This window comes from Equus caballus, chromosome 7 (assembly GCF_041296265.1).
Source record: "Equus caballus isolate H_3958 breed thoroughbred chromosome 7, TB-T2T, whole genome shotgun sequence".
NCBI classification, from domain to species: domain Eukaryota; kingdom Metazoa; phylum Chordata; class Mammalia; order Perissodactyla; family Equidae; genus Equus; species Equus caballus.
Window position 1 is genome coordinate 46,105,693 of NC_091690.1, and position 27,254 is coordinate 46,132,946.

At 42.8% G+C, this 27,254-nt stretch overlaps 1 protein-coding gene across 6 annotated transcripts in view; it reads left to right on the plus strand.

The window, feature by feature from the left end:
* LOC100064396 (adhesion G protein-coupled receptor E2) overlaps positions 1–23,715 on the plus strand; it is a 42,554-nt gene extending 18,839 nt beyond the window's left edge. For 2 of the 6 annotated variants that reach the window (XM_014741459.3, XM_070273007.1), the window contains exons 14-18: positions 13,631–13,697; positions 13,950–14,041; positions 14,930–15,098; positions 15,184–15,294; positions 20,508–23,715. In XM_014741459.3, the coding sequence (XP_014596945.2) occupies positions 13,631–13,697; positions 13,950–14,041; positions 14,930–15,098; positions 15,184–15,294; positions 20,508–20,516 (448 nt within the window). In that variant the 3' untranslated portion in view covers positions 20,517–23,715. Of the gene's footprint in view, positions 1–13,630; positions 13,698–13,949; positions 14,042–14,611; positions 15,099–15,183; positions 15,295–17,999; positions 20,452–20,507 lie in introns of those variants that run through there. The other 4 variants (XR_011440591.1, XR_011440592.1, XM_014741460.3 and 1 more) reach the window with 4 other exon arrangements.
* Positions 23,716–27,254: the final 3,539 nt, after the last annotated feature.

The window sequence follows — 27,254 nt, forward strand, 5'->3', positions numbered from 1 at the left end:
TCTTTTCTCTTTATTTTTTGTGTATTTGTTATAGATTTCTGGTTTGTGATTACCATGAGGTTCATATATGATAACCTACACATAGCAATCTATATCAAGTCCATGGACTCTTTAGTTTGACCTCTCATTAGAAGCTCTACTCATTTACTCCCCTCTTCCCACATTGTATGTTTTTTGATATCATATGTAACCTCTTTTCTTGTGTATGTTTATCCATTACCCTCTTTTCATGGAAATAGATAGTTTTAGTACTTTTGTCTTTTGACCTTCATATTATCTTCATAGGCGTTTGATCTGCTACCTTTACTGTATATTTGCCTTTACCAATGAGTTTATTGCTTTTTTAAAAATAATTTTCTTTTTCCTGTTTGTAGCTTTCTCTTTCACACTTAAATAAGTGCCTTTAGCATTTCTTCTAGGGCTGGTTTGTTTGTGGTAAACTCCTTTAGATTTTGCTTGTCTGGGGAGCTCTTTATCTCTCCTTCCATTCTGAATGATAGCCTTGCCAGGTTGGGTATTGTTGGCTGTGGGGTTTTTCCTTTTTGCACTTTAAATATATCCTGCCACTCCCTTCTAGCCTGTAAAGTTTCTGCTGAGAAGTCAGCTGATAGCGTTATGGGGTTTCCTCTATATGTAACTTGCTGCCTTTCTCTTGCAGCTTTTAGGATTCTCGCTTTATCGTTAATTCTTGACATTTAATTATAATGTGTCTTGATGTGGGCCTCTTTGGGTTTATCTTGTTTGGTGCTCTCTGTACTTCCCGTACCTGGATGTCTGTTTCCTTCTTTAGGTTAGGAAAGTTTTCAGTAATTGTTTCTTCAAATAGATTCTCTGCCCCTTTGTCTCTATCTCTTCTCCTCCTGGGACATCTATAATACGCATGTTAGTGTGCTTGATGTTGTCTCAGAGGTCCCTTAGACTGTCTTTTTTATTCTCCTTTCTTTTATCTGTTCAGCTTGGGTGACTTCCTCTAGTTTTTCATCCAGCTCGCTGATCCATTCTTCTGTATCATTTACTCTGCTATCGAGTCCCTCTAGTGAATTTTTTATTACCAGTATTGTAGTCCTCATTTATGATTGATTCTGTCTTATATTTTTCCAGTTCTTTGTTGAAGTTCTTGCTGAGTTCATCCATTCTTCTTTCAAGATCAGTGAGCAGCCCTATGACTTTTTGTTTGAACTCTGTCAGGTAGCTTGCTTACTTCTGTTTTGTTTAGTTCTTTTCCTGGAGTTTTGTCCTGTTCCCTTACTTGGAACATACTCCTTTGTCTTCTCATTTTGCCTCTTTCTCTGTGCTTATATCTATGTATTAGGTGAGTAAGCTACATCTCCTGATCTTGGAGAGTTGGCTTTATGTAAAGATGCCTTATGAGGTCCAGCAATGTGCTTCCCTCTTATCACCAATTCCAAATGTTCCAGGGGTGTCCCCTGTGTGGGCCATAGGTGTCCTTCTGTTGTTGCAGGGTTGTTCTCGCTTGGTTGGTCAGAGAGGCTTGGCTGTTCCCCTGGCCTGCTGGTTGTGTTTCTCAGCTGTGTGTGGCTGCTGTGGATCCTTCCATTCTTTGTTGGATGTGAGGAAACCCAGCACAGTTGGCTGCAAGGTCTATTAGCACGTTCTTGTAACACTTTTCCTGTTAACTTAGTAGGCCCCCAGCATGTCTGGTTGCTAGGCTCAGGGGCTTACAGTTGTTGTAGGCCTACAGCCTGCAAGGCTAGTGTCAGCTCTCTCAGGATTGCAGCTGAGTGGGGCTGGCCCCAGGCATGGGAGCACCCAACTGTTTCGGGCTTTGGAAGGTGAGGCTGATCGCCTATGTGGCTGATGAGAAGCACAAGTCTGCTGCAGCCGACAGACCCCACCACTACAGGGCCACATACCCCATCAACACAATCCTGTCTTGTGTGTGTGCCCGAACTCACTGAAGTAGACCCAGTATCCCCACTGCAGAGGCCCCCACACAGTCCACCAGTGCCTCACATGCCCCACCTGCTCCTCAGGCCCACCCTGCCCCACAGAGGCAGACCCACTCACCCAGTTGCAAAGGTTCTAGGCACCCCACCTATGTGGTCCCACAAGTTGCCTGAGTGCTTGCTGTTCGCTAGGGCCAGTCCCTAGGGCAGGCTGCCTGCCCTGGCTGACGTGGATTTATTCTACACTCTAGTGATTAGGGCACATCCTGGGCTAACAGGCCAGAGTAAGAACTCCAATGGCATCTGCCAGAGTCTGTTTCAGCACACCTGTGCTAGATCACAATAATGACTACCGCCAATGTCTCAGGCCCTGGGGAGGTCTCATCTCTCGTCAAGATGCACCCAGAGCCTATCAGCTGAGTTTCTTTTCATCAAAGGACTGTGCACCTTTCTTTCTGGTGATTTTAGGTTGCTTTCCTAAATGAGTGAATTTGTGTGTGGGCCCTTTAAGAGTCAGCTTTTTTTCCCTTGTGTCCAATAGCTTTTCTGGGGGTATTCTCCATTGTAGTTAGTAGCCAGCAAAGCCAGATATTGTGACACTCGTCTTGGTTGTGCTGTGTCCAAAAGCTGTGGACTATAGTGGTAACACTCTCTTGCTCAGATCCCCCACTCCTCTAGGGAAGGCCTCGTACCTTAAGTTTGCTCCTGACTGGCTGTGAAGCATGGTGGCTAGCAAAGGTGGCCTTTTTTCTCTCCAGACAGGAATTTCTGCCTTCCCACCTCGATCAGCACTGTCCCTTGTTGTGGGGGTTATTTTTATCAAGTTTTCAGTTCTCTCTGATGGGTAATTTTTCCAAGAGTAGTTGTAAATTTGTTGTGTCCGTGGGAGGAGGTGAGTTCAGAGTCCACCTATGCCGCCATCTTGACACCGTCTTCTGTCTAGAACACTTTCAACCCCCCAAAGGAAAGCTCGTGTACAGTAACATTCACTCCCCATTCCCACTACCCACTCCTCCGCCCCAACCCAGGACAGTCACTCATCCACTTTGTGTCTCTGTGGACCTGCCTATTGTGGATATTTCACTTAAAAGAAGTCATGCATGCGATCTTCTGTGACTGGATCCTTTCACTTAGCATGACGTTTTTAAGGTTCCTCCATGTTGTAGTGAGTATCATGACTTCATTCTTGTTGTTGTTTTGGAAATATTATTCCATTATGTGGATATACCACATTTTGTTTATCTGTCCACCAGTTTATGAGCTTTTAATTATTTCCTTTTTTTTTGCTCTTATGAATCATGCTGCTATAAACGTACATGTACAACTTTTTGTGTGGACTTGTGTTTTCATTTATCTTGGGTATATATCTACACATAGAATTGCTTTTCCAAAGTGTCTGTACCACATTTTACATTCCCATCAGCAATATATGAGGGTTTCAATTTCTCCACAACATTGTCAACACTTATTTTCTACATTGTTTATTTTAGCCATCCTCATGAGTGTGAAGTGATATTTCATTGAGGTTTAGATGTGCATTTCCCTGATTACTAATGATGTTGAGCATCTTTTCGTGTGCTTATTGACCATTTGCATATCTTCTTTGGAGAAATGCCTATTCACATCTTTGGCCCAGTTTTTAATTGGGTTATTTGTCTTTTTATTGTTGAGTTGTCAGTGTTCTCAATATGCTCTGGATACTAGTCCGTTATTAATATACAATTTGCAAGTATTTTCTACCAATTTGTGTCTTTTCACTGTCTTCATAATGTGCTTTCTTTAAAGCAGAAAAGTTTTTAATTTTGATGATGTCAAATGTACCTATTTTCTTCTTTTGTTGGTAGTGCTCAGTATGTCATATCTAAGAAACCATTGCCTAACCCAAGGATGCAAAGACATTCTCCAGTTTTTTCTTATAGAACTTTTATAGTTTTAGCTGTAAGAGTTATGTCTGATAGGTGTTGAGTTAATTTTTGTGTGCGGTGTGAGGAAGGGGGCCTAATTTTATTCTTTTGCATGTGGATACCCAAATTTCCCAAGACCATTTGTTGAAAAGGATATTCTTTCTCCATTGAATTGTTTTAGCCTCCTTGTTGAAAATCAATTGACAATAGTATTGGTTATTTAGGAGAGTGTTTAATTTCTCCACATTTATGAAATTCAAATAGTCTTCTGTTGTGGATTTCTAATTTCATTCACTTGTGGTTAGAAAAAAGAGTTTATATGATTCCAATTTTTAAAATTTTATTGAGGCCTTGTTTAATGCCTAACTTAAGGTCTATCGCATCCTAAAGAATGTTCTTCATGCACTTGAGAAGAATGTGCCTTTTTCTGTTGTTGAGTGGAATATTCTGTAGAGTCTGTTAGAGATCTTCGGTTACTGTGCTGTCCTAGTATTCCATTTCTTTATTGATCTTATGCCTCATTATTCATCCATTATTGAAAGTGACATGGTATTAGTTTCTAGGGCTGTGGTAACAAAGTACTGTAAACTTAGTGGTTTAAAATAGGAGACACATATGCTCTCACAGTTGTGGAGGCCAGAAGTCCAAAATCAAGGTGTTGGTAGGGCTGCAACCCCTCTGAAGGCCCTAGGGGAGAATCCTTCCTTGCCTCTTCCAGCTTTGGTAGTTCCAGGCATTCCTCAGCTGGGAGCTGAAAAACTCGGATCTCTGCCTCTGTCTTCCAATGCATCTGTGCATCAGTCTCTGAATATCCCTCTCTTTTCTCTTATAAGGACAGTAGCTATTGGAATTAGGATTGACTCTAAATCGAGGATGATCTCATATTGAGATCCTTAATTTAATTCCATCTGTGAAGATCCTATTTCCTAGTGAGGTCACCATCACAGGTGCCAGGGGTTAGGACTTGGACACATATTTTGAGGGGACACGAACAAACCCACTCGAGAGCTGTGGAAGTCTTCAGCTACTGTTGTTGAATTGTCTGTTTCTCCCTTCAATCTCAGGTTTTCCCTCATGTGTTAGGGACTCTGTTGTTTGGTGTGTATATGTTAACAGTTGTTATATCTTCTTGAGGGACTGACCCTCTTATTGTTATAAAATGTCCTGTTCGTCTTTAACAATTTTGTCAAAGTCTATTTTGTCTAATGTCCATATATCCACCCTAACTCTCATTTGGTTACTCCTTCTATCCTTTTACTTTCAACCTATTTGTGTCTTTGAATCCAAAGTATGTCTTCAAGTTTTAATCTATACTACCATTCTCTGACTTTTGATTGTGGTGTCTAATGCATTCGTATATAATGTAATTACTGATAAGATCTGGTTTATATGCCGTTTGATATTTATTTCCTATATATGTTATGTCTTTTTTTATTCTTCCATTCCTCATTTCTGTCTTCTTTTCTGTTAAGTAGACATTTTCTAGCATACCTGTTTAATTTTGCTGGATTTTTTACTATATTTTTTGAGTTGCCCTGAAGTTTGCAATTAGTGTCTAACTCAATTTCAGTATTATATGAAAACTTTTTTCCAATATTTCTCTATTCCCTTTTTCCTCTTTTGTACTATTGTTCTCATAAAAATTGCATCTTTATTTCTTATAAGCACATTGACACAGTTTTGTAAGTATTGCTTCATACAGTTGTCTTTTAAAACAGGAGAAAAAAGAGTTACAAAGAGAAATGTTTATACTGACTTTCATGATACCTATGTAGTTAACGTTTACTGGCACTGGAATAAAGATTCCTTTGTGTGCATTCCAGTTACTGTCTGGTGGCCTTTCCTATCAGCCTGAAGGGCTCTTTTAGTATTTCCTATAGAACAGTTCTGCTAGCAAGAATTATCTTATTTTTGTTTATCTTGAAATGACTTAATTTCTTGTTTTATTCAAGGAGAATTTAGGTGTATATGGAAGTCTTGGTTCACTATCTTTTTTGACTCTTTGAAGATGTTATCCTAGTGCCTTCTGATCACCATGATGTCTGACAAGAAGTCAGTTGTTGGTCTTATTAGGATCTCCCATACATGAAAAATCAGTTTCCTCTTGCCACTCTCTAGATTGTATCTTTGACTGTTGTCAGAGGGTCTATGCTGTTTTTAGGCGTGGCTCTCTTTGAGTTTATTCCACTTGGAGTTCATTGGATGTGTAGATTAATATTTTTCTTCAAATTTAGGGAGTTTTCAGCCATTCATTATCCAAGTATTTTTCTGCCCTTTTGCTTTGTCTTTTTCTGGGACGTCAATTATGTGTATGTTGATGCACTCAGTCCTGTGCCACAGGTCTCTGAGGTTCTGTTCATTTTTCTTCATTCTTTTTTTTCCCCTCTCCCTGAGTCTGCATAATCTTTGTTGACCTATATTCAAATTCTTTAATTCCTTCTCTGTCATTTTATTTGGTGACGAGATTCACCCTGAGCTAACATCTGTCACGATCTTCCTCTTTTTGCAGAGGAAGGTTTGCCCTGAGCTACTTTCTCTGCCCTTCTTCCTCTATTTTGTAGATGGGTTGCTGCCCTGCTAGGCCATGAGTGGTGTGGGTCCACACCTTGGGAATGAACCCAGGGAGCCAAAGTGGTGTGCTGAACTTAACCACTACACCACTTGGGCTGACCCCACTAAGTCTTTCTTTTGCCAGCTCAATTCTGTTGATGAGCCCCTCTGAATAATTTTGCATTTCAGTTATTGTACTTTTCAACTCTAGAATTCCCATTTGGTTCCATTCATGATTTCTTTTCCTTCATTTGTATTCTTTATTTGGTAAGACATTGTTGTTATACTTTCCTTTTATTTTCCAGACGTGGTTTATTTTAGTTCTTTTAATATATTTATAATAACTCATTTAGAGACTTTGTGTACTAAGTCGAAAATCTGTGCCTCTCCTGGGATACTGTTTTTGGCAGATTTTTTTTCCTGTCTATGATGCATACTATTTTGCTTCTTTGTTTATTTCATAAATTTTTGTTTGAAACTATGCGTTTTAGATGATATATTGTAACACTCCTGTTATCAGATTCCTCAAAGGTTTATTGTCATTTCTAGTGTCTTAGTGAATTTCCTAAACTAATTTTGCATATTGATCATTCTCTGCAATGTGTGGCCTCTCAGATTTCTGCTAGATTTTTAAAGTTCTTGTTTCTTTTTTTAATCCTGGGAGCCCAGGAGGTCATACCTGGTTTAGGATAATTTAGTGGCCACTCAATGTCTGGTCAGAAGATTTCCTTAAATGCCTTGCCTACGTGCTCTGCACTCCTTTACAAAGGCATCTGTGGGACAAGGCACACCTTCAACCTTCAGGGGCTTACATAACAGACTGAGCTTTCACTTCCTGGTTGCACAAAGCCTCAAGGTCAGCTGGAGGTGAGAGGATTGTGTCTTTCTATTCCCAGGCCTTTCCTGACCATGGGCACATCCTTACGGATCCTGAATTTTCAGGAAACTTTCAGAGCTTTGTCAAAATTCCCTATGGTCGTTTAGTTCTCCAGTATTTCCTTTAAAATTCCTCATACAAGCCCTTGTTGACCCTGCCTAAAATCACAGCCTTAGGCAGCTGGTGTGCGACAGCAGTTTGCTATTGGTTTGGAAATGCCCATGGAGTAGGCATTTTTGTTCCCCACTGAGAGGACCTATTGGTCAAATCAAAGAGCCATCAAATTTGGAGAAGAAAATGTTCCCAGGGAGTCAAAGGGTCCAAAAAAATGCTGACTGTGCTCTAAGGATGATGATGCTGTTAACAGATCTCTGGATGTAGTCGGCTCCCTCTGTTGTCTGGAATGCTGTCAACTTTTGGCTGCTGCACCACCAAGCTGGGGAGAGAAGGAATGGAAAAGGCTCCAAGTTGAAACTTCACAGACTCCTTCCTCTCCAGTCTTATTGAGGGTCAGCAGGTTCTCTTGGATAGGCTATTTTCAGTTTGTTCTGTGGCTAGAGTTTTGAAATGGTTGCTTTTAGCTGTTTTGCTTATATTCTTGTAGCTTTAGAAGGAGAGCAAGTTTACCAAGGTCCTCACTCCTCCATTCAGGAAGCCACTCTCCCGGGACGTGCCCTCTTAATGACAACATGCTGCTAAAATTTGTGTTCACCTGCTCAGCTGAGCTCTTTCTGGGTGTCTGTCTCAGACACTTCAGTTCCTTCTTGATTACATTCTTCTCAGTATATAATTCATTGTCCTGATATGTCCTTCCTCACTCTCTGCTGTCCTGAAATGTCCTACCTCACTCTATACTTTGCACTAATGGTGGATCAAGAATGGATTCTCTCACTGTCTGTTAGTAGAACCTTGAGCAATAGACATAAGCTCTCTATGTCTCAGTAACCAATCTGTGATCATAAGAGAACTTCTTTTTTTATATTTTTTTTCCTTTTTCTCCCCAAAGGCCCCTGGTACATAGTTGTATATTCTTAGTTGTGGGTCCTTCTAGTTGTTGCATGTGGGACGCTGCCTCAGCATGGCTCAATGAGCAGTGCCCTGTCCACGCCCAGGATTCAAACCGACAAAACACTGGGCCGCCTGCAGCGGAGTGTGCGAACTTAACCACTCGGCCATGGGGCCGGCCTCATAAGAGAACTTCTGTATTGTACCATTATTAAAATTAAATTGAATAACTCAACAGCAAAAGACAAATAATTCAATATAAATATGAACTGTTTGAAATTTAGACATTTCTTTGAAGATATGTAAATGACCACTAAGTGCATGAAAAGTTCTTCAACATCATTAGTCAATAGGAAAAGGTAAATTACAAACCACAAAATGACATATCACTTCACACTCATTAGTTTTAATGGTTAAAATGAAAAAAATGACAGATGGTAGAAAGTGTTTGCAAGGCTGTGGGAAAAGCGGAACCCTCACCCATTGCTGGCTGGTATTTAAAATAGTGCAGCTGCTTTGGAAAACAGTTTGATGGTTTCTCAAAATTGGAACACATAGCTACCACATGACCCAGCAATTCCTTTCCTGGTTATATTCCCAAAAGAAATGACAACATACGTCCACACAAAACTTGTACATGAATGCTCATAGCAGCATCATTCAAAATAGCCAGAAACTGGAAACTAAATGTCCACCAACTGATGAATGAATAAACAAAGGGCGGCATAGCCGTACACTAGAACATTATTTAGCCATTAAAAAAGAATAAAAAATATTATTCACCCATGAAAACATCCTGCAACATGATTGAACTTTGAAAATTATATGCTAAATTAAAGAATCCTGTCATAACAGATCACATATTTTAAGATTCCATTCATGTGAAATGTCCAGAATAGGCAAACCATAGAGACAGAAAGTAGATTAATGGTGCTCTGGGGCTAGGGTGGGAGTGGGGTGCCTGACAGTAAGAATGTGTGACCGCTAATGAGAATGAAGTTTCTTTTTTTCTATCAAAAGCATTTTGTTAATATAAAATCACATATTTTTCTTTTTAATATATTTTTAGTACCAATGGTTGCATACCATATGCTTTTTCTGCACTTTGATTTTTTTCATTTAACATCATATCTTGAAGGTTCTTCAGCTATACATATAGAGCTTCTCCATTCTCTTTTATACATGCATAATATTTTATTTGTAAATTTTTGATAATTTCAATAGCTAGCCCTATATTAATGGACATTTAGATTGCTTTCAGTCCTTTGGTTTTAGATACAGGTAGCAATTTTAATGTGGCATTTTAAATTTTTTAAAAATTATTTTTATTGAAGTCATATTGGTTATTACATTGTGTAATTTCAGGTGTACATTATTAGTTTTCAGTTTCTGTATAGACTGCATCATGCTCACCACCAATAGTCTAGTTTTTATCCATCACCATACATATGCACCCCTTTACCCTTTTCATCCTCACCCCATCCCCTTCCCCTCTGATAACCACTAATCTGTTCTCTTTTTCCATGTGTTTATTTATCTTCCACATATGAGTGAACTCATGCAGTGTTTGTATTTCTCTGTCTGGCTTATTTCACTTAACATTATACCCTCAGGGTCATGTATTCTGTTGCAAATGGGACAGTTTTGTCTTTTTTATGGCTGAGTAGTATTCCATTGTATATATACACCAACTCTTGTTTATCCATTCATCAGTTTATGGGCACTTGGGTTGCTTCCATGTCTTGGCTAATGTGAATACTGCTGCATTGAACAGAGGGGTGCAAAGTCTCTTTGAATTGTTGATTTCATGTTCTTTGGATAAATACCCAATAGTTGGATAGCTGGATCGTATGGCATTTCTATCTTTAATTTTTTTGAGAAATCTCCATACTGTTTTTCAGAGTGGCTGCACCAGTTTGCATTCCCACCAGCAGTGTAGGAGGGTTCCCTTTTCTCCACAACCTCTCCCACATTTGTTCTTTTCAGTCTTAGTGATTATAGCCATTTTAACAGGTGTAAGGTGGTATCTTAGTGTAGTTTTTATTTGCAATTCCCTAATAATTACTGATATTGAACATCTTTTCATGTACCTCTTGACCATCTGTATATCTTCTTTGGGAAAATGTCTTTCCATATATTCTGCCCACTTTTTTGTTTGGTTTGTTTGTTTTTTGTTGTTGTTGAGTTGCATGACTTCTTTATGTATTTGGGAAATTAACCCCTTGGCAGGTATATGATTTGCAAATATTTTCTCCTAGTTGGTGGGTTGTCTTTTCGTTTTGTTGATGATTTCCTTTGCCTTGTAGAAGCCTATTAGTCTGATGTAGTCCCATTTGTTTATTTTTTCTTTTGTTTCCCTTGTCTGAGGAGAAATGGTATTCAAAAAGATGCTACTAAGACTGGTGTCAAAGAGTGTACTACCTATATTTTCTTTCACAAGCTTTATGGTTTCAGAGTTTACCTTCAAGTTTGTAATCCATTTTGAGTTTATTTCTGTGTATGGTGAAAGATAATGGTCTACTTTCATTCTTTTGCATGTGGCTGTCCAGTTTTCCAAGCACCATTTATTGAAGAGACTTTCCATTCTCCATTGTACGTTCTTGGCTCCTTCATTTCATCTCTTATTTTCCAGTTGTTTTATATTTCCATTTCCGTTGTCTTTCAGTGTTTTCAATATATCATTTCACTCTGTCCTCGCCTGTGAGGTTTCTGCTGAAAGCCTGTTGGGCAACCTTGTGTATTGTTATCTTCTCTCTTGCTGCCCTTCCTATTCTTACTTTGTCATTCACTCTGGACAATTTTCATAACATATGCCTTTGAGAGGATCTTTTTACATTGATGTATTAGGGGTTCTGTTTGCTTCATATGCTCAGTTCCTATTGCTTCATACGTCCAGTTCTATTTGTTTTATATGTCCACTTCTTTCTCCAGATTTGGGAAATTCTGAGGTATTACTTCTTTGAATAAACTTTCTGCTCCTTTCTCCCTCTCTTCTCCTTCTGGGATACCTATTATCCTTGTGTTACTTTTCCTAATAGAATCAGATATTTCTCATAGAATTTCTTCATTTTGTAAACAAATTTAGCTCTCTCTCTTCCTCCATCTGAATCAGTTCTAGTTTTCTATTTTTGAGCTCACTAATTCTGTCTTCCACATGGTCTACTCTATTTTTAATGCTTTCTACTTTATTTTTTATCTCATTAATTGTGTTCTTCTTCTCCAGAATTTGTTTCATTTTTCTTAATAGGTTCTATCTCTGATGAATTACTCTTTCTGTTCATTAATTTTATTCCTGAGCCCCTGAACTGTCTTTCTGAGTTTTTGTGTAACCCACTGAGTTTCTTCATGACAGCTATTTTGAATTCTGTCTCAGTTAGACTGCAATCTTCTTTGACTTCACGTTTGGTTTTGGAGGGTTGTCATCCTCTTTCCGTCCTTCAGTGTTACTGTACTTCTTCAGAGTGCTTAATGAGTTGATCCTCTGCCAGCGCATTTGTGGGAGTAAACACCTTTCTTATTTGGGTATGGCTTTGGTTACTTTGGTTCTGAGCTGGTTCTGGTGGTATTTGAGCCCACACTTTCCACACTCCACTGCCCCTGCCAGGGGCATTGTCTGTCTCTTCCTTGTGCCACTTGTGCTTCTGAGGTGGCTGGGGCCTTGCTGCTTGTGATGCTGCTGTGGTCTCAGATGTTCCCACCAGGATCACCAGGCTGCAAGCACTTCTGCTGCTTCTGGGGTCACCTGGGCCTCATGTTCCCCCACAGGTTCTCCAGGGGCTTGGATGCTGCTGCCCTGTGCACCTCCTGTGCTGCTGCTCATGGCTTGTCTGAGGTGTCCTGGGTTCACCAGTGTCAGTGTCACTGCTGGTGGCCTGGGGACCTGGGGACTTTTCTTGCAACCCCTGATGCAGGTGGATGCACTGTTGTGGGTGCCACCACTGGGGCTGGGTCACTGGTTCTCTTGTGGTTCCTGCAGCCTCTGGTCACAATTTATACTCTCCACTGGCTGTGGAGAGCAGGAGCTAAGCAGAGAAAGTTTGTTGTTGCTGATCACTCATGCATCCTTTAGTCTCCAGTGCCCGCTGGTATATTTTGAAAACTCAGGTCACAGTGACCTGATCCAGGCAGGAAAATCCGAATTTTGTATTCTGTCCTCACTGCCAGGGAAGGGAAAACGGGGCTGGGTCACTGGGTCCCCTCCGTGTCCTGAATTCTCAACGTGTGTGCACCGCCTGCCAGTGCTCAGTGTGGGAGGAGGGGTAAGTCATGCCTGTTGTTTCTGCCCCTGCAGTGTCTGCTCACAGGGACATATACCAGTTCAACTAGAGGAGGGGCAGGGACCAAGCCATGTCTGGTGCTTCATCTCCCACAGTCTCTGTTTGCAGGCACATACAGTGGATCCACAGGGGGATGGGCAATGACCACCCTGTGCCTCTAGTTTCTGCCCCACAGCGTGTGCTCATTTGCACATGCACAGGTGTGAGGACCCCTGCCTGGATTGCTGCTGTGAGGGGAGGGAGAAGGGGCTGCTCCCCTAGTTCCTCTGCGTCCTTGGGGTCCAGTCCACCCACCTTCAGATGTATAGATCGTGGATCTCTCAGGCATCCTGTAACGCTGTGTACGGAGTCTCTGTCCATCAATGGATTTTCCAGTGGGTTGTAACTTAGAGGGAAGACAAAGGGAATAACTCACTCCATCATGATGCTGACATCACTCTGAAGTTTCTTTCTGAGGAACTGAAAATTTCCTAAAGTTAGACTGTGGTGATGGTTGCACAACTCTGAATATACTAACAATCACTGAATGCACAGTTTAAATCCGCGAATGTTACTGGTGTGAAATATGTCTCAATAAAGCCACAAAAATGTTTTTAGACTCAGTGGATGGGTTTTGCAGCAGGTGAAAGATAAACAAATTGAAACCGCAGGAAAAACCCTCTGAAACCATGTTAGGTTCACAGGACCCTTGAAAACTAGAGTCCTGTGAACCTAAAGAATTTACAGACTTCTCCCCTACTTCAACACTGTTTATCTCAGTGACATCCACTTGTTGTTCATATCTCAACTACCCTGTAATTCCCGGGGGGAATCTTCACTAACCATCCTAATCTCTCAGGACCAGAACTAAGTGGGACAGTTATGATACATTCTCATCGCCCCACATTTTGTTTATTGTCACAGTGTGTCTCACTGTGTGCCTCCTACTGATGTGAGATTTCAGGGGCTTAAAACGGTGTTTACTTTGCTCGCTGCTGTATCTTCAGAGCCAAGCAGAACACCTATCACAGACAAGACACTCAGTATTTGTTGAAGGATGAAGGGATGTCTTTACCTTGTTCTTCTATTTCCCTAAGGACCCATGTATTTTCTATTCTCTCTCTTGATCAGCTGCTGGCTCCGCTCAGAAAGTGGATTTATATGGGGCTTCCTTGGACCAGTCTGTGCCATCTTCTCTGTGAGTGATGACTTCAGAGCATCCTTCATGCTCACCTGAGGGTCATTACAAGGGCAGAATTATAAGGGGGTGGGTGAGCCAGAATGTCCTTGGGTTGTCATGGTTTCAGTTTGGTTTTCTAAGACTGCCCCCAAAACTACAAACTCTAACACTGTTAGGAAATATGAAAACTATGTGGAATTGATGTTGGACGGGCTAGGATACAGAAAATGATTGAAATTTAATCAATAATCCTTCTGTGGTTTCCTGAAGGTCAACTTAGCTTTCTTTCTGATGACCCTCTGGATTTTGAAAAGCAGGCTCTCTCTCCTTAACAGTGATGTGTCCACCCTCCAGAACACAAGGTAAGCCGGAGGAGAAGGTGACAGCCCACAGCCACGTATGGTACCAAGAGTGAAGCCATGTGCCTCAGCAGCCCCTGCTGCCCCTTCTCAGGGTCTTCTGAGAACCCAGAGTAATCAGACCCAGCTATGCTTCTGTGGCAGCCAGCTAAGATTCAGGGGTGTGTGGCTGACACTCTAGCCAAAACGTTCCATCCATCTCTAATCCCAGATTGTTCCTCCCTCAGCAGCAGGAAGAATTGACATTGGTTGATAAACATTCTTTGGACTTTTATCAGCAGTCCCATGACAAAAGTGCAAAGAAGATTTATGTTCCCATGAAGCACTTAGAAAACTCTGTGCCTGCTCCCACACCAGCCTACACTTTCACACAGCACCATCAGCTCAGGTTACTTCTCACCCCTTGTCCATTTCCTTCTCTGGAAAAATCCTAGTCAACATCAAACCTAGGAGGTTGGGCAGCCCTTTGCTCCAGGAACCCTTGTGCAAATTTAACGCTTTTTCTTCCATATTCCTATCGTCATCCTTTCCAAATGAAAATAGAATCTTGCCTTTGTTATTTTTAATGCCCAGGCCCCAGCACAGAGCCCGATGCACAGTACCTCCTCAGTAGTGTTGGCTGAGTGAAAATAGGGATCCCTGTGGAGCGTCATAAAATTTTTGAAGCTTACATTTGAAGTATCACTATCGTCCTCCATCTAAATCAAGCTGCCCTCCTGTACCTGAGTGCCATTTCCATTGTGGGGAATCAAAGATCAAAGATGATCACAGCGCAGCCTGAGAACTCATCACCAGCAGAGGAAGGCAGGAGCATCCGTGGGGTGGAGATGTGAATGGCATTGGATTTCTTGCTCTGGGGGCCTTAGGAGCCTCCTTTCTCCTCCTCCACAGGATGCTGACTTTTAAAGCTACAGCTCAGCTCTTCATCTTGGGATGCACGTGGTGTCTGGGAATCCTGCAGGTGGGTCCAGCTGCCCACGTCATGGCCTACTTCTTCACCATCATCAACAGCCTGCAGGGCGTCTCCATCTTCCTGGTGTACTGCCTCCTTAGCCAGCAGGTACCACTATCCAACTGCCGCCCAGGACTCTTCCCATCCTCACCCCTCTCAGTGAGCTGATCCAGAGTATGCTTTTCCTCGGCAGGTTCGGGAACAATACGGGAAATGGCTCAAAAGGGTCAGGAAAACCAAAGCTGATTCTGAGACTTTCACGCTTTCCAGCAGGACTATGTCTGATGCATCCAGACCCTTCATGGTATGATCATGCGTTGCTCCCAGAATACTTCACCAACTGATCTGCTTCAGCAGCACATGCCTATCACACTGGACAACCTGGGTGAACAGCAGGTCATGCCCTAGGCTGGCTCACATTTTGCTTACTCCCAGACTCGTTCACCATTAGCAGTGGTCTCAGGTTAAACGTTTATTTTTAAAAACATATTTTGCTTTTACTCCTTAGGGAACTGTGTTCATCTTGACTTTTTTGCATCACCACTCCTACTGAACACCTACTATGTGCCATGCTTGGTTAACTAGATAAGCAAGAATCAATGATCCAAAGTGGTGATGCACGTTCTACTCAGAGCCACATTATTCTATCCTTCTCTGCACACACTTCTTTCTTACAGTCACTCAGCAGCACTCACAAAAAGGGGGAAATGGAAGGAAATGATGCACATATTTATAAATTAAACAGACATAAGTGTTAGCTGGCATTTTAGACTTTCTTAAAAAGACTTCCTCATATTTTCAGCACCCTGTGCAAAACCACAAGGGAAAAGCAGGAATGGCATGGGATAATTCACAGGAGTGATTACAAAGAACCAACACTTAGTGATTTAAACTTACAAGTCCTTTCACCTATGTTTTCTCAACTCTTCCATCTTCTGTGAAATCCCTTGAGTCATCCTTTCCATTTAAAGGAGTCTAGGATTCTGCCAGGAAGTCCTTGTGCATTTCTCTTGTTACCTTGTTCACCCAGCACTGGTTCCATTGTTCAATCTTCTCTCTCCTCCCCCTTTCTCAAAAATGTTCTCATCACCTATTTCACAGACAAAATCAAAGTCATTACAATACTTTGCATATTTCACACAATCCACTATAGCCACCAAACGTCAGCGTGCATCCCCTCCACATTCCTGTGTCATCGACACAATTCCCTTCTCTTCTCTGAAGACAATGCTTCCACCTGTTTTTTGGATCCCATCATTCCTGCCTTATCAACTATCCTCACATTATTGTTCACACATTCTCTCTCTCTCTCTCTTTCTCTTCCTCCCTCCATCCCTCATTTCTTCCCTCACCTTCTCAACAGTTTTCTTCCCAAAGTTACATAAACAAGTTTAGTTGTCTTCCATTTTGCAAACATGTGCTACTTGGCCCCCTTCTAGCTACCAGTCAAGAGTTAACTTATCTCTCAGTCTCCATTTCCTTGCCTTAAACTCACTTCCTAAGCCCATGCAAATATGGCTTCTTTCCCCCATGATTCCACCAAGACATATATCTCTTAGACCTACAGTGATCTCCGTGTCCCTAAAAGCCCTCTCAGAAACTTCTGACGCCATCTATCACTACTTTCTCACGAAACTCTCCATCCTTATCCCCTATAGATTCTCCTTACACACCCCCCATGTCTTCCTTCCATTCTCTGTAGGTTTTCTCTCTGTCTCCTTTATAGCTCTATCCAATGTGTTGGTTCCAGAAGAACTTCAGTTCTCGTTAATTTCTTTCCTCCTAGACGATAGCACCCATTCCTTAGATTCAGTCACATCTGAATGCAAATGATGGTTCTGTATGTTTCTCTAGATCTGAACTCTCCTCTGAGGTCTAGAGCAATATCTCCACTTACTTATTTGACATTTTTGATATCTCAAGGGCACTTTCAACTCAGCCTTCCGATATAAGACTTGCAATCTTTATCCTAATCCAGTTCTTTCCCATGGTGTCTTTCTTTCTAAATGGCACTGCATCCATCATGTGGCACATCTTTGAGCTCTGAAAGTTACTCTTAACAATGATCCTACTTCACTTCACAACCTATCCGCTATACAATGCTGTTCTTTTTGGGTTTTAGGTATGCGTTTTTTGGTAAAGACAATTGACCCTGAGCTAACATCTGTTGCCATTCTTCCCTTTTTTTTCTCCCCAAAGCCCCAATACATAGTTGTATATCCTAGTCATAAGTCCCTCTAGTTCTCCTATGTAGGATGTCACCACAGCTTGGCTTGATGAGAGTGTGTAGGTCTGCCCCCAGAATCTGAACCCGTGAATCCCCAGGCTGGTGAAGCCCACTGCACCAACTTAACCACTATGCCACTGGGCCGGCCCCAATCCTGTTGTTCTCATCTTCTCAATCTGTCCCCAATATGTCCAGCTGGCTCAATCACCATCACCCTCTCCTTGGGCAGGCTGCCATCTTCACTTGCCGGAACAACTGCACTATCCTCCCAACTGACCACCTTTTTCTCCTCTTGTCACCTTCCAATGCATCCTTTACATAGCCGCCTGAGAGATATTTTCAAAACACAAATAAAATCATGTCACTCCTTTGTTAAACTCATTACTAGTAGGATCAAACCCCAAATCCATAATCAATGAGAATTTGCTTGGATTGTCTCCTGATTACCTCTCCAGCTTCGTCTGCCACATACTCACCATGATTCCAGCCACATGGGATTTCTTTGAATTCTTTATATTCACTGTGCCTCTTTGGAACAAAGGCATTGCATATATTCCCTCTTCTTGAAACACTCTTACACCTTCCTTGACTCAAAACTATATAGGCCTTCAGATCTCAGCTCATGTGTCAATTCCTCCAAGAAGCCTTCTCTGCCTGCTCAGAATATGTCAGAGTCTCTGGTTTTTCACTCTGATAGCCACTGTGCCTTTCCTGCAGAGCATCTGTCAGAGTCATTTCATTCTGGTTTTTCACTATCTGGTTAATATCTGTCTTCCCTCTAGATCTGAGCTGCAGGAGGCACCATGCTGCTTTTCCTTCCTATTGTATCATCAGCATTTCACACAGGGTCAGGCCTGTAGAAATGCTCAACGCATAATTGCTGCATGACTGATCACATTAATGAACGAAGAAACTGCAGCTGCAGAAGAGGCAGGAACTGTCTTGTTTTCAATCTCTCTCCACGTCTAACACTTCCCAAGTTACTTACTGAACAAATGAACGAATGAATGAATGAACTTCCATCATGATGGAGGTAGAATATTAGATTAAATTATTGATCAGTTTAAGGTGCCTCTTTCTCTTTGGAATTTCAAAATAATTCTCTGCCTTAGTTATAGTTTTGTTATTAATCATCATGCCTACCTGTTAACACCCTAATATTTCTTTATGATCAAAGAGCTTTGTGTAGATCTTGGTTCCCAGACTGAAACAGATCTGGAATGAAATAGCAGCTCCACCAAGTACTTGCCATTTGAACTTGGCCAAACTGAGAAACATTTTAAGTCCTCAGTTGCCCCCTGCATCTCTCATGTACAAATAAGACAGTTTTCAGACTCTCGCCCAATCAGAACTAATGAATTGCTTCCATTTGAGGCTTTCAAGTGAATCGTGCTTTGGTGGGAGGGGGATGAACATGCCCCCAACAGTAAATGTTGATTCGTCCAAGGATGCACAATGTAACTGAGCAGGAGCGAATGCAGCATCCCTCAGTACAGCTGATGTTGAACACGTAAGGGAGGGTCCCATGGATCTGAGAGGCTCAATTCTCGCTGTACCACAGGCCTGTCTCACTCGAGGTTTGCACTCATTCAGGAAGAACATAGCAAGTAATCCACGCCTTTCTGTTTAGAGGGATGCTAACAGTACCTGTCCCTCGTGTTCTTGAGTCAGCTCAGCCTCAGCGAGGCCGTATCCTCATCCCTGGGAGCTAGTTCCCAGGAGTCCCTCAACCAAATCGGAGCTGCCCTCACTCCAGAATCCCAGAAAACTGATTCTTCCACATCTATACTTTGAATGTATTTATTCTCTATTGCTGTTGGACCAAATTACCACAGACTTACTGCTGAACCCAACACAAATTTATCTCACTGCTCTAGAAGTTGAAACTCCCAAATTGGTCATAGAAATCAAAATCAAGGTGTCATCAGAGCTGCGTTCCTCCTGGAAATTCTGGGGGAATATCTGTTTCCTCACCTTTTCCAGCTTCTAGAGGCTGCCTGCATTTCTTGGCTAGGGGCCCCTTGATCCACTCCATCATCACAGCCTGCAGTGTAGCATCTTCAGTCTCTCTGCCTCTCTCTCCTCTGCTTCTTTCACTCGATCCCCTTCCCCTGTTTGACTCTGCTGCCTCCTCCTTTCCCTTATAAAAACCCTAGGCATTACATTGGCTCACCTGGATAATCTTCCCATCTCAAGATTCTTAGTATAATTATTTCGGCAAAATCTGTTTTTTCATGTAAAGTAACATACTTACAAATCCAGAGATGAGGATGTGGGCATCTTTGGGGGATCACTATTCTCTCTACCATACTTATTGTACATAGGTTTAGCTTGCCTATTGTAGAGCCATCAAAATTTCCCTCATAGTAGAGATATTAGAACAAATATTTACCATCCTCTCACCCCACCAATTTCCCTCCTGCCCAGAGCTGATATACACAGTGAATCAAAGAAACGTACACGTTCTGTGAGAGAAATGCAGCAATGGCATCAGATAGCTAATGAAGCCTTCCAAAATTCAAGTAATATCATCATGTATATGTATTATCTATGGGCAAAAGACCAAGAAATTCCATTGGTTAATGTAATTTTACCTTCTGTGATCTCCTAAAATTGGTGTCTCCATTGTGTAAAGATGTAAAGGTGTCTCCCTCTCGTTTGTCATCTCTTCCATGGCTTCCTGCAGTTTCATTCAAGGGAAACAAAATATTTTCTCTTCTGCAGAGGCCTGAGTAATTTCCTGGAGAACAGTACTGACAAAGTTTTTGAGTAAAGATAAGCAGGAGAGTTTCCCAACTAATTTTCAGAAATTACACTGAGGTTCCTGTGCATCCAGGATTAAATAACTCACATTGCAGATGGAAAGAATAAGGGAATGAAAATAATTTAATACATTTTCCTTTCTATCTTAGGTGAATAACTATAGGTAATCTTTCCCACATTTCATGCATTTCTCAGCTTCTGTCTTATATGACTGCATGCACAAAGTAATATTTCACAAATCCTGAAGCAGAAGGATAAGGAAACACATAGATTATATTTTGGAGCAGATTTAATTGCTGTTATCTTCTGTAACTTGGGGATTAGGAAATGTAGGGAGATGGGACTTCTGAGAAAGACCAGGGTCTAGCAGAATGCAGTCTGATACGGCCTTTTGATCTTCCCCTGAGAAATGCATCTGGAAAGGAAATTCTGTGATTAAAGACATCTTAAATTAGTTTTTTCCCAAAGCAAACTTTTGTTATCTTTCTATAGTCTTATATATCATCTCTAAAATATTATCTCTCCAGGTGAATTGAAAAGATCTTTTGAACTATATCCTCTTCTCCCATGGAAAATCAGGACTGTTATTCTTTGAGCCATTAGGAGAAGATAAAGAAGACTTTGTAGTGTGTTTCCAGAAACCCATCGTGTCAGCAATGTGAATGGAGTCATGGTGGACATGCTCATGCTCGATTCCTGTGAAATCTAGAACTTTTCTGTGCCCCACAGTATGCTCAGAAAGCACTCCACACAGAAAAGGCCAGCTGAGGGCCAGTTCTTTGGTATCTTTGGGTTAAGCCCTTTTCTGAAGCCTCTCCTTCCTACAAACACTCTTCCAGATGCCAAAATTCTATGAGCAGGAACACCAGCCTGAAGGTATTTTCAAACCAACAACATCCAAAAGATCGGGAATGTTCACACCATAGTCTGGATTTTTAAATTTTTTTTGTTCTGTTTTCTATGAATTTAATTATTCACTCATTCAAAAATATTGATTACTCGCCATGTCCAAGGCAGAGATCAGGAGAGAACAGGCCCTCCTTCATGGACTTGACTCAGTGGCTGAAAGATTCCTATAAACCAAGTCCTACGGCTGGACAATTGAAGTATGAACTATTTCACAGACTCCATCTCCATTCATCCTCACACAAAGCTTCAGATATATTGAAAGCTCAGATCATGATGTGTATATTTTAGGCTTTGTGGGCCAGTGTATTAGTCAGGGTTCTCCAGAGAAATAGAACCAATAGGATACACACACACACACAAACACATAAATATGAAATATGAAAAGAATTATTATGAGGCATTGACTCACTTGATAATGGAGGCTGAGAAGTCCCACAGTCTGCCACTGGCCATCTTGGAACCCAGGAAAGCCGGTGGTGTAGTTTGAAGGCCTAAGAACCAGGGAGCAGTAGATTAACATCTGGGCCTGAAAGCCTGAGAGCCAGGAGCACCAAGGGCAGGAAACTGATGCCCCAGCTCCAGCACTCAGCCTGAGTCAATTCAACTTCCTCCATCTTTTATTCTATGCAGACCCTCAGTGGTTCGGGTGATGCCCATCCTCACGGTAGAAGGCCATCTGCATCACACAGGCCATGGACTCAAACGCTACTCTCCTCTGGAAACACCTCACAGATACACCCTGAAATCACACTAAACCAGCCATCTGGGCGTCCTGCGCCCCAGGGAGGACACAAAAATTAACCATCACAGCCAGATAGCTACAGAAACAACTCAACTCTGCCACTGTAGCATGAAAACGGCTATAGACACTCAAAATTGAATGCTCATGGCTGTGTTCTAATAAAACTACACATGGAGAGCAAATTTGAATTTTATGCACTGTTCATGTGACAAGATATATCATTCTTCTTTTGACTTTTCTCAGCAATGTAAAAATGTAAAGACTATTCTTAGTTTGTGGGCTGCACAGAAACAGGCAGCGAGGCAAATTTAACCCGTGAGTCGCTGCGGACTCCCATCCTAGGAAATTCATCAGAGCTCCTCGTACACCAATTTATTCATTCACTCTTCAAATATTCAGTGAGCACTTACTCTTTGGAAAGGCATCATGCTAAACTGAAAGAAACTAAAATTAACAAGGCAGACGAGATCCCCAGATCCCGGAGTCGTGAGGACCTGTGGATTGGTCAGCTCAGGCTGCCATAACAAAACCACAGACTGAGCAGCTTAATCAACAGAAATTATTTTCTCACCGGTCTGGAGACTGGGAAGGCCAAGAGCAAGGTTTGTCAGGGTGGGTTCTGGTGAGAGCTCTCTTCCTGGCTTGCAGATGGCCACCTTCTCACTGTGTCCTCGCATGGCCTTTTCGTCCAGCTCAAGCCTGAAGAGACAGAGAAACGAAACTCTTTGATGTCTCTACTTACAAGAGCACTATGCTATGATGAGGGTGCCACTCTCATCTAACCCTAATTATCTCCCAAAGGGCCATCTCCAAGTCCCATCAGGGGATTGCGTATTAGGGCATCAGGGGTTAGGGCTTCAACACATGAATTTACAGGGCAGCACAAACATTCAGTCCACAACAGTCTGCAAGATGGAAAACAGGAGAAAGAACATGCAGTATAGGAGATACTGTGGTCTAAGGACACACAGCCCTGTGGGGACACGGCAGAAGTGTAACAAGCTGTGGTTGGAGTGGGCAGGTGGGAGAGAGCTCTCAGTCAACTGAGGGCAGCATTCTGAGACGTTTACAGTTTGGGAGGCAGATCTCAGCATTCACCCTCATATCTTCGCCTTTACAATCTATCAAATATATTCTCCTTATTTATCAGGGGAATAACAATAATAATTTCCTTGTGGGTCATTTTTGAATGTTAACTGAGAAAATAAAGATTAAGCTCTGGTAGGAAACCCAAAGACAAACAAGAATTAACCAGGACGAGTGAGCTTGAGGGTTCCCAGCTCATTTATCCAGAACTCTGTCAGTGATTTAGAAACAGCCATGAGACAGGCTCTGAAGTGGGGTTCCACTTCTTATGACAGGGCTCCAGTACATGACCACGCCCATCAAAGAGAGCAGGTGGGCAGGTTGAAGAGGTTTCTCCCTTCAGCTCTCCACGTTGGGGGTCTGCTGTGACAGCTCCCCTCACTGGTTGCCCCCTTTCCTGGTTCTGATGGTCACCGTGTGGATGAGGAAACAGGGACTCATTGAGGATTTAGCCCCTTGGTGGAGAACATAGAATCCAGACACAAGAAGTATATAACCAGAAGCTGTCGGATGCCAGCAGTTAAGGAGCACCCAGCCACATCCAGCTGTTTGTCTACTGTCCGTGGCTGCTTTTGCTACAACCACAGAGTTGACATTGTGACAGAGACTGGATGGCTCACAAAGCTGAAAATATTTCCTGTCTGGGCCCTTACAGAAGGCTTGCTGACCTCTGGTGTAGTATGTGAAGGATCATCTCCTTCCATTATGAGCACCACATCCTGAACATTAGTCCCTGACTCAGAGGGATATGTGTGTACATGCATAAAAACAATGACTAGAAGGACAGATATAAACTGTAAACAGGACGGAACTGTAGAAAGAATGACTGTGTGTGTCTGCAGGGAGAGATGGGTCAGAAATGGGATGTGAGGAGAAACTTTCAATTTATAGACTTCTGTGGTGTTTAAATGATTTAACCAAGAAGCAATTTTTGAATTTTTTGTACAGTGAAAAATAAAAACATCAAACACAAAAATTATTAAAAAGAAAGCAACAAAGCCATGTAGGTGAATAATTACTTCTGTCTGTGGCTGGTGATGCTCAAACCCTGACTTCTCTGATTCTCACTCTAGAGGATGGCGTCATCTCTGGGTGTGGGAACAGAAACACATTTTACCATTTTCCAGTCTCTTTATTTCACTCGTCTCTCTCCGTAAAGACAACAATCCTCAGAAGGATAAATCACTTTCCTGTCTGAAAGCTCCAGATAGCTTTGTAAGGCAGATGGCATAAACCCCAAACTCCTCCTTTCCCAGCATGCAGATTGCTTCCAGTACCACTCCACGCAGACTGTCCAACTTCATTTCCTGTCAACCCTCCTTTCAGGCATTGTCTCTGGGTAGCAGCATTTTTGAGCATTTGTGTTTATCTGCAGTCTCTCTACAATGGGGACACATCCTGGCTCTGCTACGTGCTGGCTGCGTGAACATGGACAAACTAGTTCCTATCCTTAAGCCTCATTTTCTTCACCCTAAAGTGGGTGTAAAAGCTACTTTGCTTACAGAGTTGTTTGATGTGTAAATAATCTATTTGGTCACTTAGCAAATGGTGATAGATCCCTTCCCATGAGTCTGGCCCTGTGCTATGTGCTTGGCACTCGATACCCAGTGGGGACGCAAAACACACACAGTTCTAACTCCTTAGAGCAGAAATGTGGTGAGAGAGACATGTGTGAGTTAGCAATTGCACAAAGGAACGGAGCTCAGCACAAACGGAGGTGAGTGCTATGGAAGAAATGAGCACCCTTAAAATCTTCTGTCCAAGATATAATCCTTGAGATGTTAGTTGTTATATAGATGTAGCTTTTCTCAATTTTTATGAACTCGGATTAATTTCAAGTATATTGAAGAAGAAAATTGGTGATTGCTTAGGATAATGCTAAGTGAAAAAACCTGAGAGTCAGGGTAAAGATAAATGTAACTGACAGAGGACATCATGTGTGGCAGAAATCATGACGCCATCAGAGGAGTGCCTGGAGCTGGCGAACACTGACCTCACTCATAGGGTTCCACCCTCCCAGTGGTGGCTTCTGAGTGAGTGGTAGTCGACATGAGCAGAAGCCTCCTGGACCAGCTCCACGCCAGGCTCTTTGGCCTCAGAACAACCTGGAGGGGATGAGAACCAAGTGTGCCCCAGGGGGTGTTACCCACTTCAGTGTGGGTGACAGGAAGTCAAAGTACGAGAGCGAGAGACAGAGAGAAACATGCACATCAAGTCAACCATGATATTTTCACTGTGAGATTCCTGGCATTTAGTTTGTCTTTGTGCTTTTCAAACATTTCCAATGTTCTGCGTTTTTCCTGCATTGCTTTGAAATCAGAAAACCATCCTGTGTTCTCTCCGAAGAAGGAGTCAGTGCTGTATTCATTATCGCAACAACAGTTGCTCGAAGGCATTACACGGCACATCTACCCATGGATGAGGGGGCAGAGAGAGAGGTGTGGGCACAACTGCTCCTTCCTCCTCTTTTCTTGGAGAAACTCCTGAGACTGGTCTCTTCACCTCGCTCCTCCAGGCTCCCCCCTCTTCTCACCACTTCTCAGTCCTTTTCTCCACCTCCTTCCCCTCTCTGTCCTGCAACCATCACTGTGTTCTCCTACCTTTATCTCCCTAGTCCAACTACATATGCCACGTCCACCCTATCCAAACCCCTTGCCTGTCCCCTAATTGTCCCATTTTCTCTCCCATTCCAAGCTCCCTAGTTCAGTCACCTCTGTGAAGCCCAGAATCACCCTGCCCCCAGCTGCCAAAGAGCAGTGGGAACACTCTGATTCCTTCAAATGCCCATCAGCTGCTTCTCTCCCTGGTCTTGCTGGCCCAGCCTGCCCATTCTCTCCATGCTCTCCCTCATCTGCATTCCAGCAGCAGCCTCTCCGCCCCTCACCTGGCCCCCTGAGCCCTATCAGGTAGCCAGACCCCTCAAGCCTTCCTGTCTCCCTCCCAAACTCCACTCCATATCAAAGTTACTCTAATTCCTCTCTAAATCCTCACTCCTTTTCATTCTTTCAGGATTCTTGTACTTCACTCCCTTCTTTGTCAACCACACATTCCAGTTTCTCATACTTGTCCCTGTCACCCACCCTGTTTATACTCAGTGGTCCCAATCACCTGAGAACCATAGGACCTCTGTCCATCCCGGATTGCTGTGTCCATAATCTTCAGCATATCCTGAGTTTTGCCAGTCCAGGCAGCTCTCCTCACTTCCCTCAGGCCCCCAGACCTCCCCAATTTATCACCCCCACCCCTCCTGTTCCTCCATTTGCTGTACCGCCTCAGACCTACGCAGCCCCCGTCCCACAGCCCCAAGCCCTCTGAGCTCCCCATTCCTGCACATCTCCCTGTATCCTCTGTCCCTCCTGGTGTCTCCCATCCTACCCTGCCCCTCTCTGTGCCTGCAGTTACCCCTGATGCAGTCTCTCTCCAACTACCTGTAACCCTCACTTTCTCCTCATCCCCCCAGTGACTCCCCAGGTCCCCCAATACCAGTCTCTTCCAACACAACCCAATTCCAATCAGGTCACCTCACCTTCTCCCCAACTTTCCCATCCTCATTCACACAATTTCCCACGCACTTCTTCCCAGGGCCCTGGCCTCATCTCACTATCGGTCTTTCGAACTCCCACACCAGAATGCCCCAGAGGAAGACTGAGTGGCCCAGCTGGGTCCTTCCAAGGTTCGTGCAGCCCCAAGCAGCCCCAATGCCCCTCCACTCACTCCTTTTGTCCACTCCTTCCCCAATACCCCTCCTTCCATTTCACTTCTTAGGCCACCCCTCCTACCCTGAGGAACTTCCACATCCGGGATCGTCACTCTTGCATGCACAATCTTAGGACCCAAGTGCCCAGACTCTTGGCATCTCTGAGTCATCACTGAGATTTAATGACTCCAAGTCTGCAGATCCTGCTGTCTGTAGTTTTATGGTCCCTGAGCTAGACACTTCCGGTTCCGTGAACATGGGCTCCTTAACTGCTAGCGTCCGACAGCTTCTTGTTATATACTTCTTGTGTCTGGATTCTATGTTCTCCACCAAGGGGCTAAATCCTCAATGAGTCCCTGTTTCCTCATCCACACGGTGACCATCAGAACCAGGAAAGGGGGCAACCAGTGAGGGGAGCTGTCACAGCAGACCCCCAACGTGGAGAGCTGAAGGGAGAAACCTCTTCAACCTGCCCACCTGCTCTCTTTGATGGGCGTGGTCATGTACTGGAGCCCTGTCATGAGAAGTGGAACCCCACTTCAGAGCCTGTCTCATGGCTGTTTCTAAATCACTGACAGAGTTCTGGATAAATGAGCTGGGAACCCCCAAGCTCACTCGTCCTGGTTAATTCTTGTTTGTCTTTGGGTTTCCTACCAGAACTTAATCTTTATTTTCTCAGTTAACATTCAAAAATGACCCACAAGGAAATTATTATTGTTATTCCCCTGATAAATAAGGAGAATATATTTGATAGATTGTAAAGGCGAAGATATGAGGGCGAATGCTGAGATCTGCCTCCCAAACTGTAAACATCTCGGAACGCTGCCCTCACTTGACCGA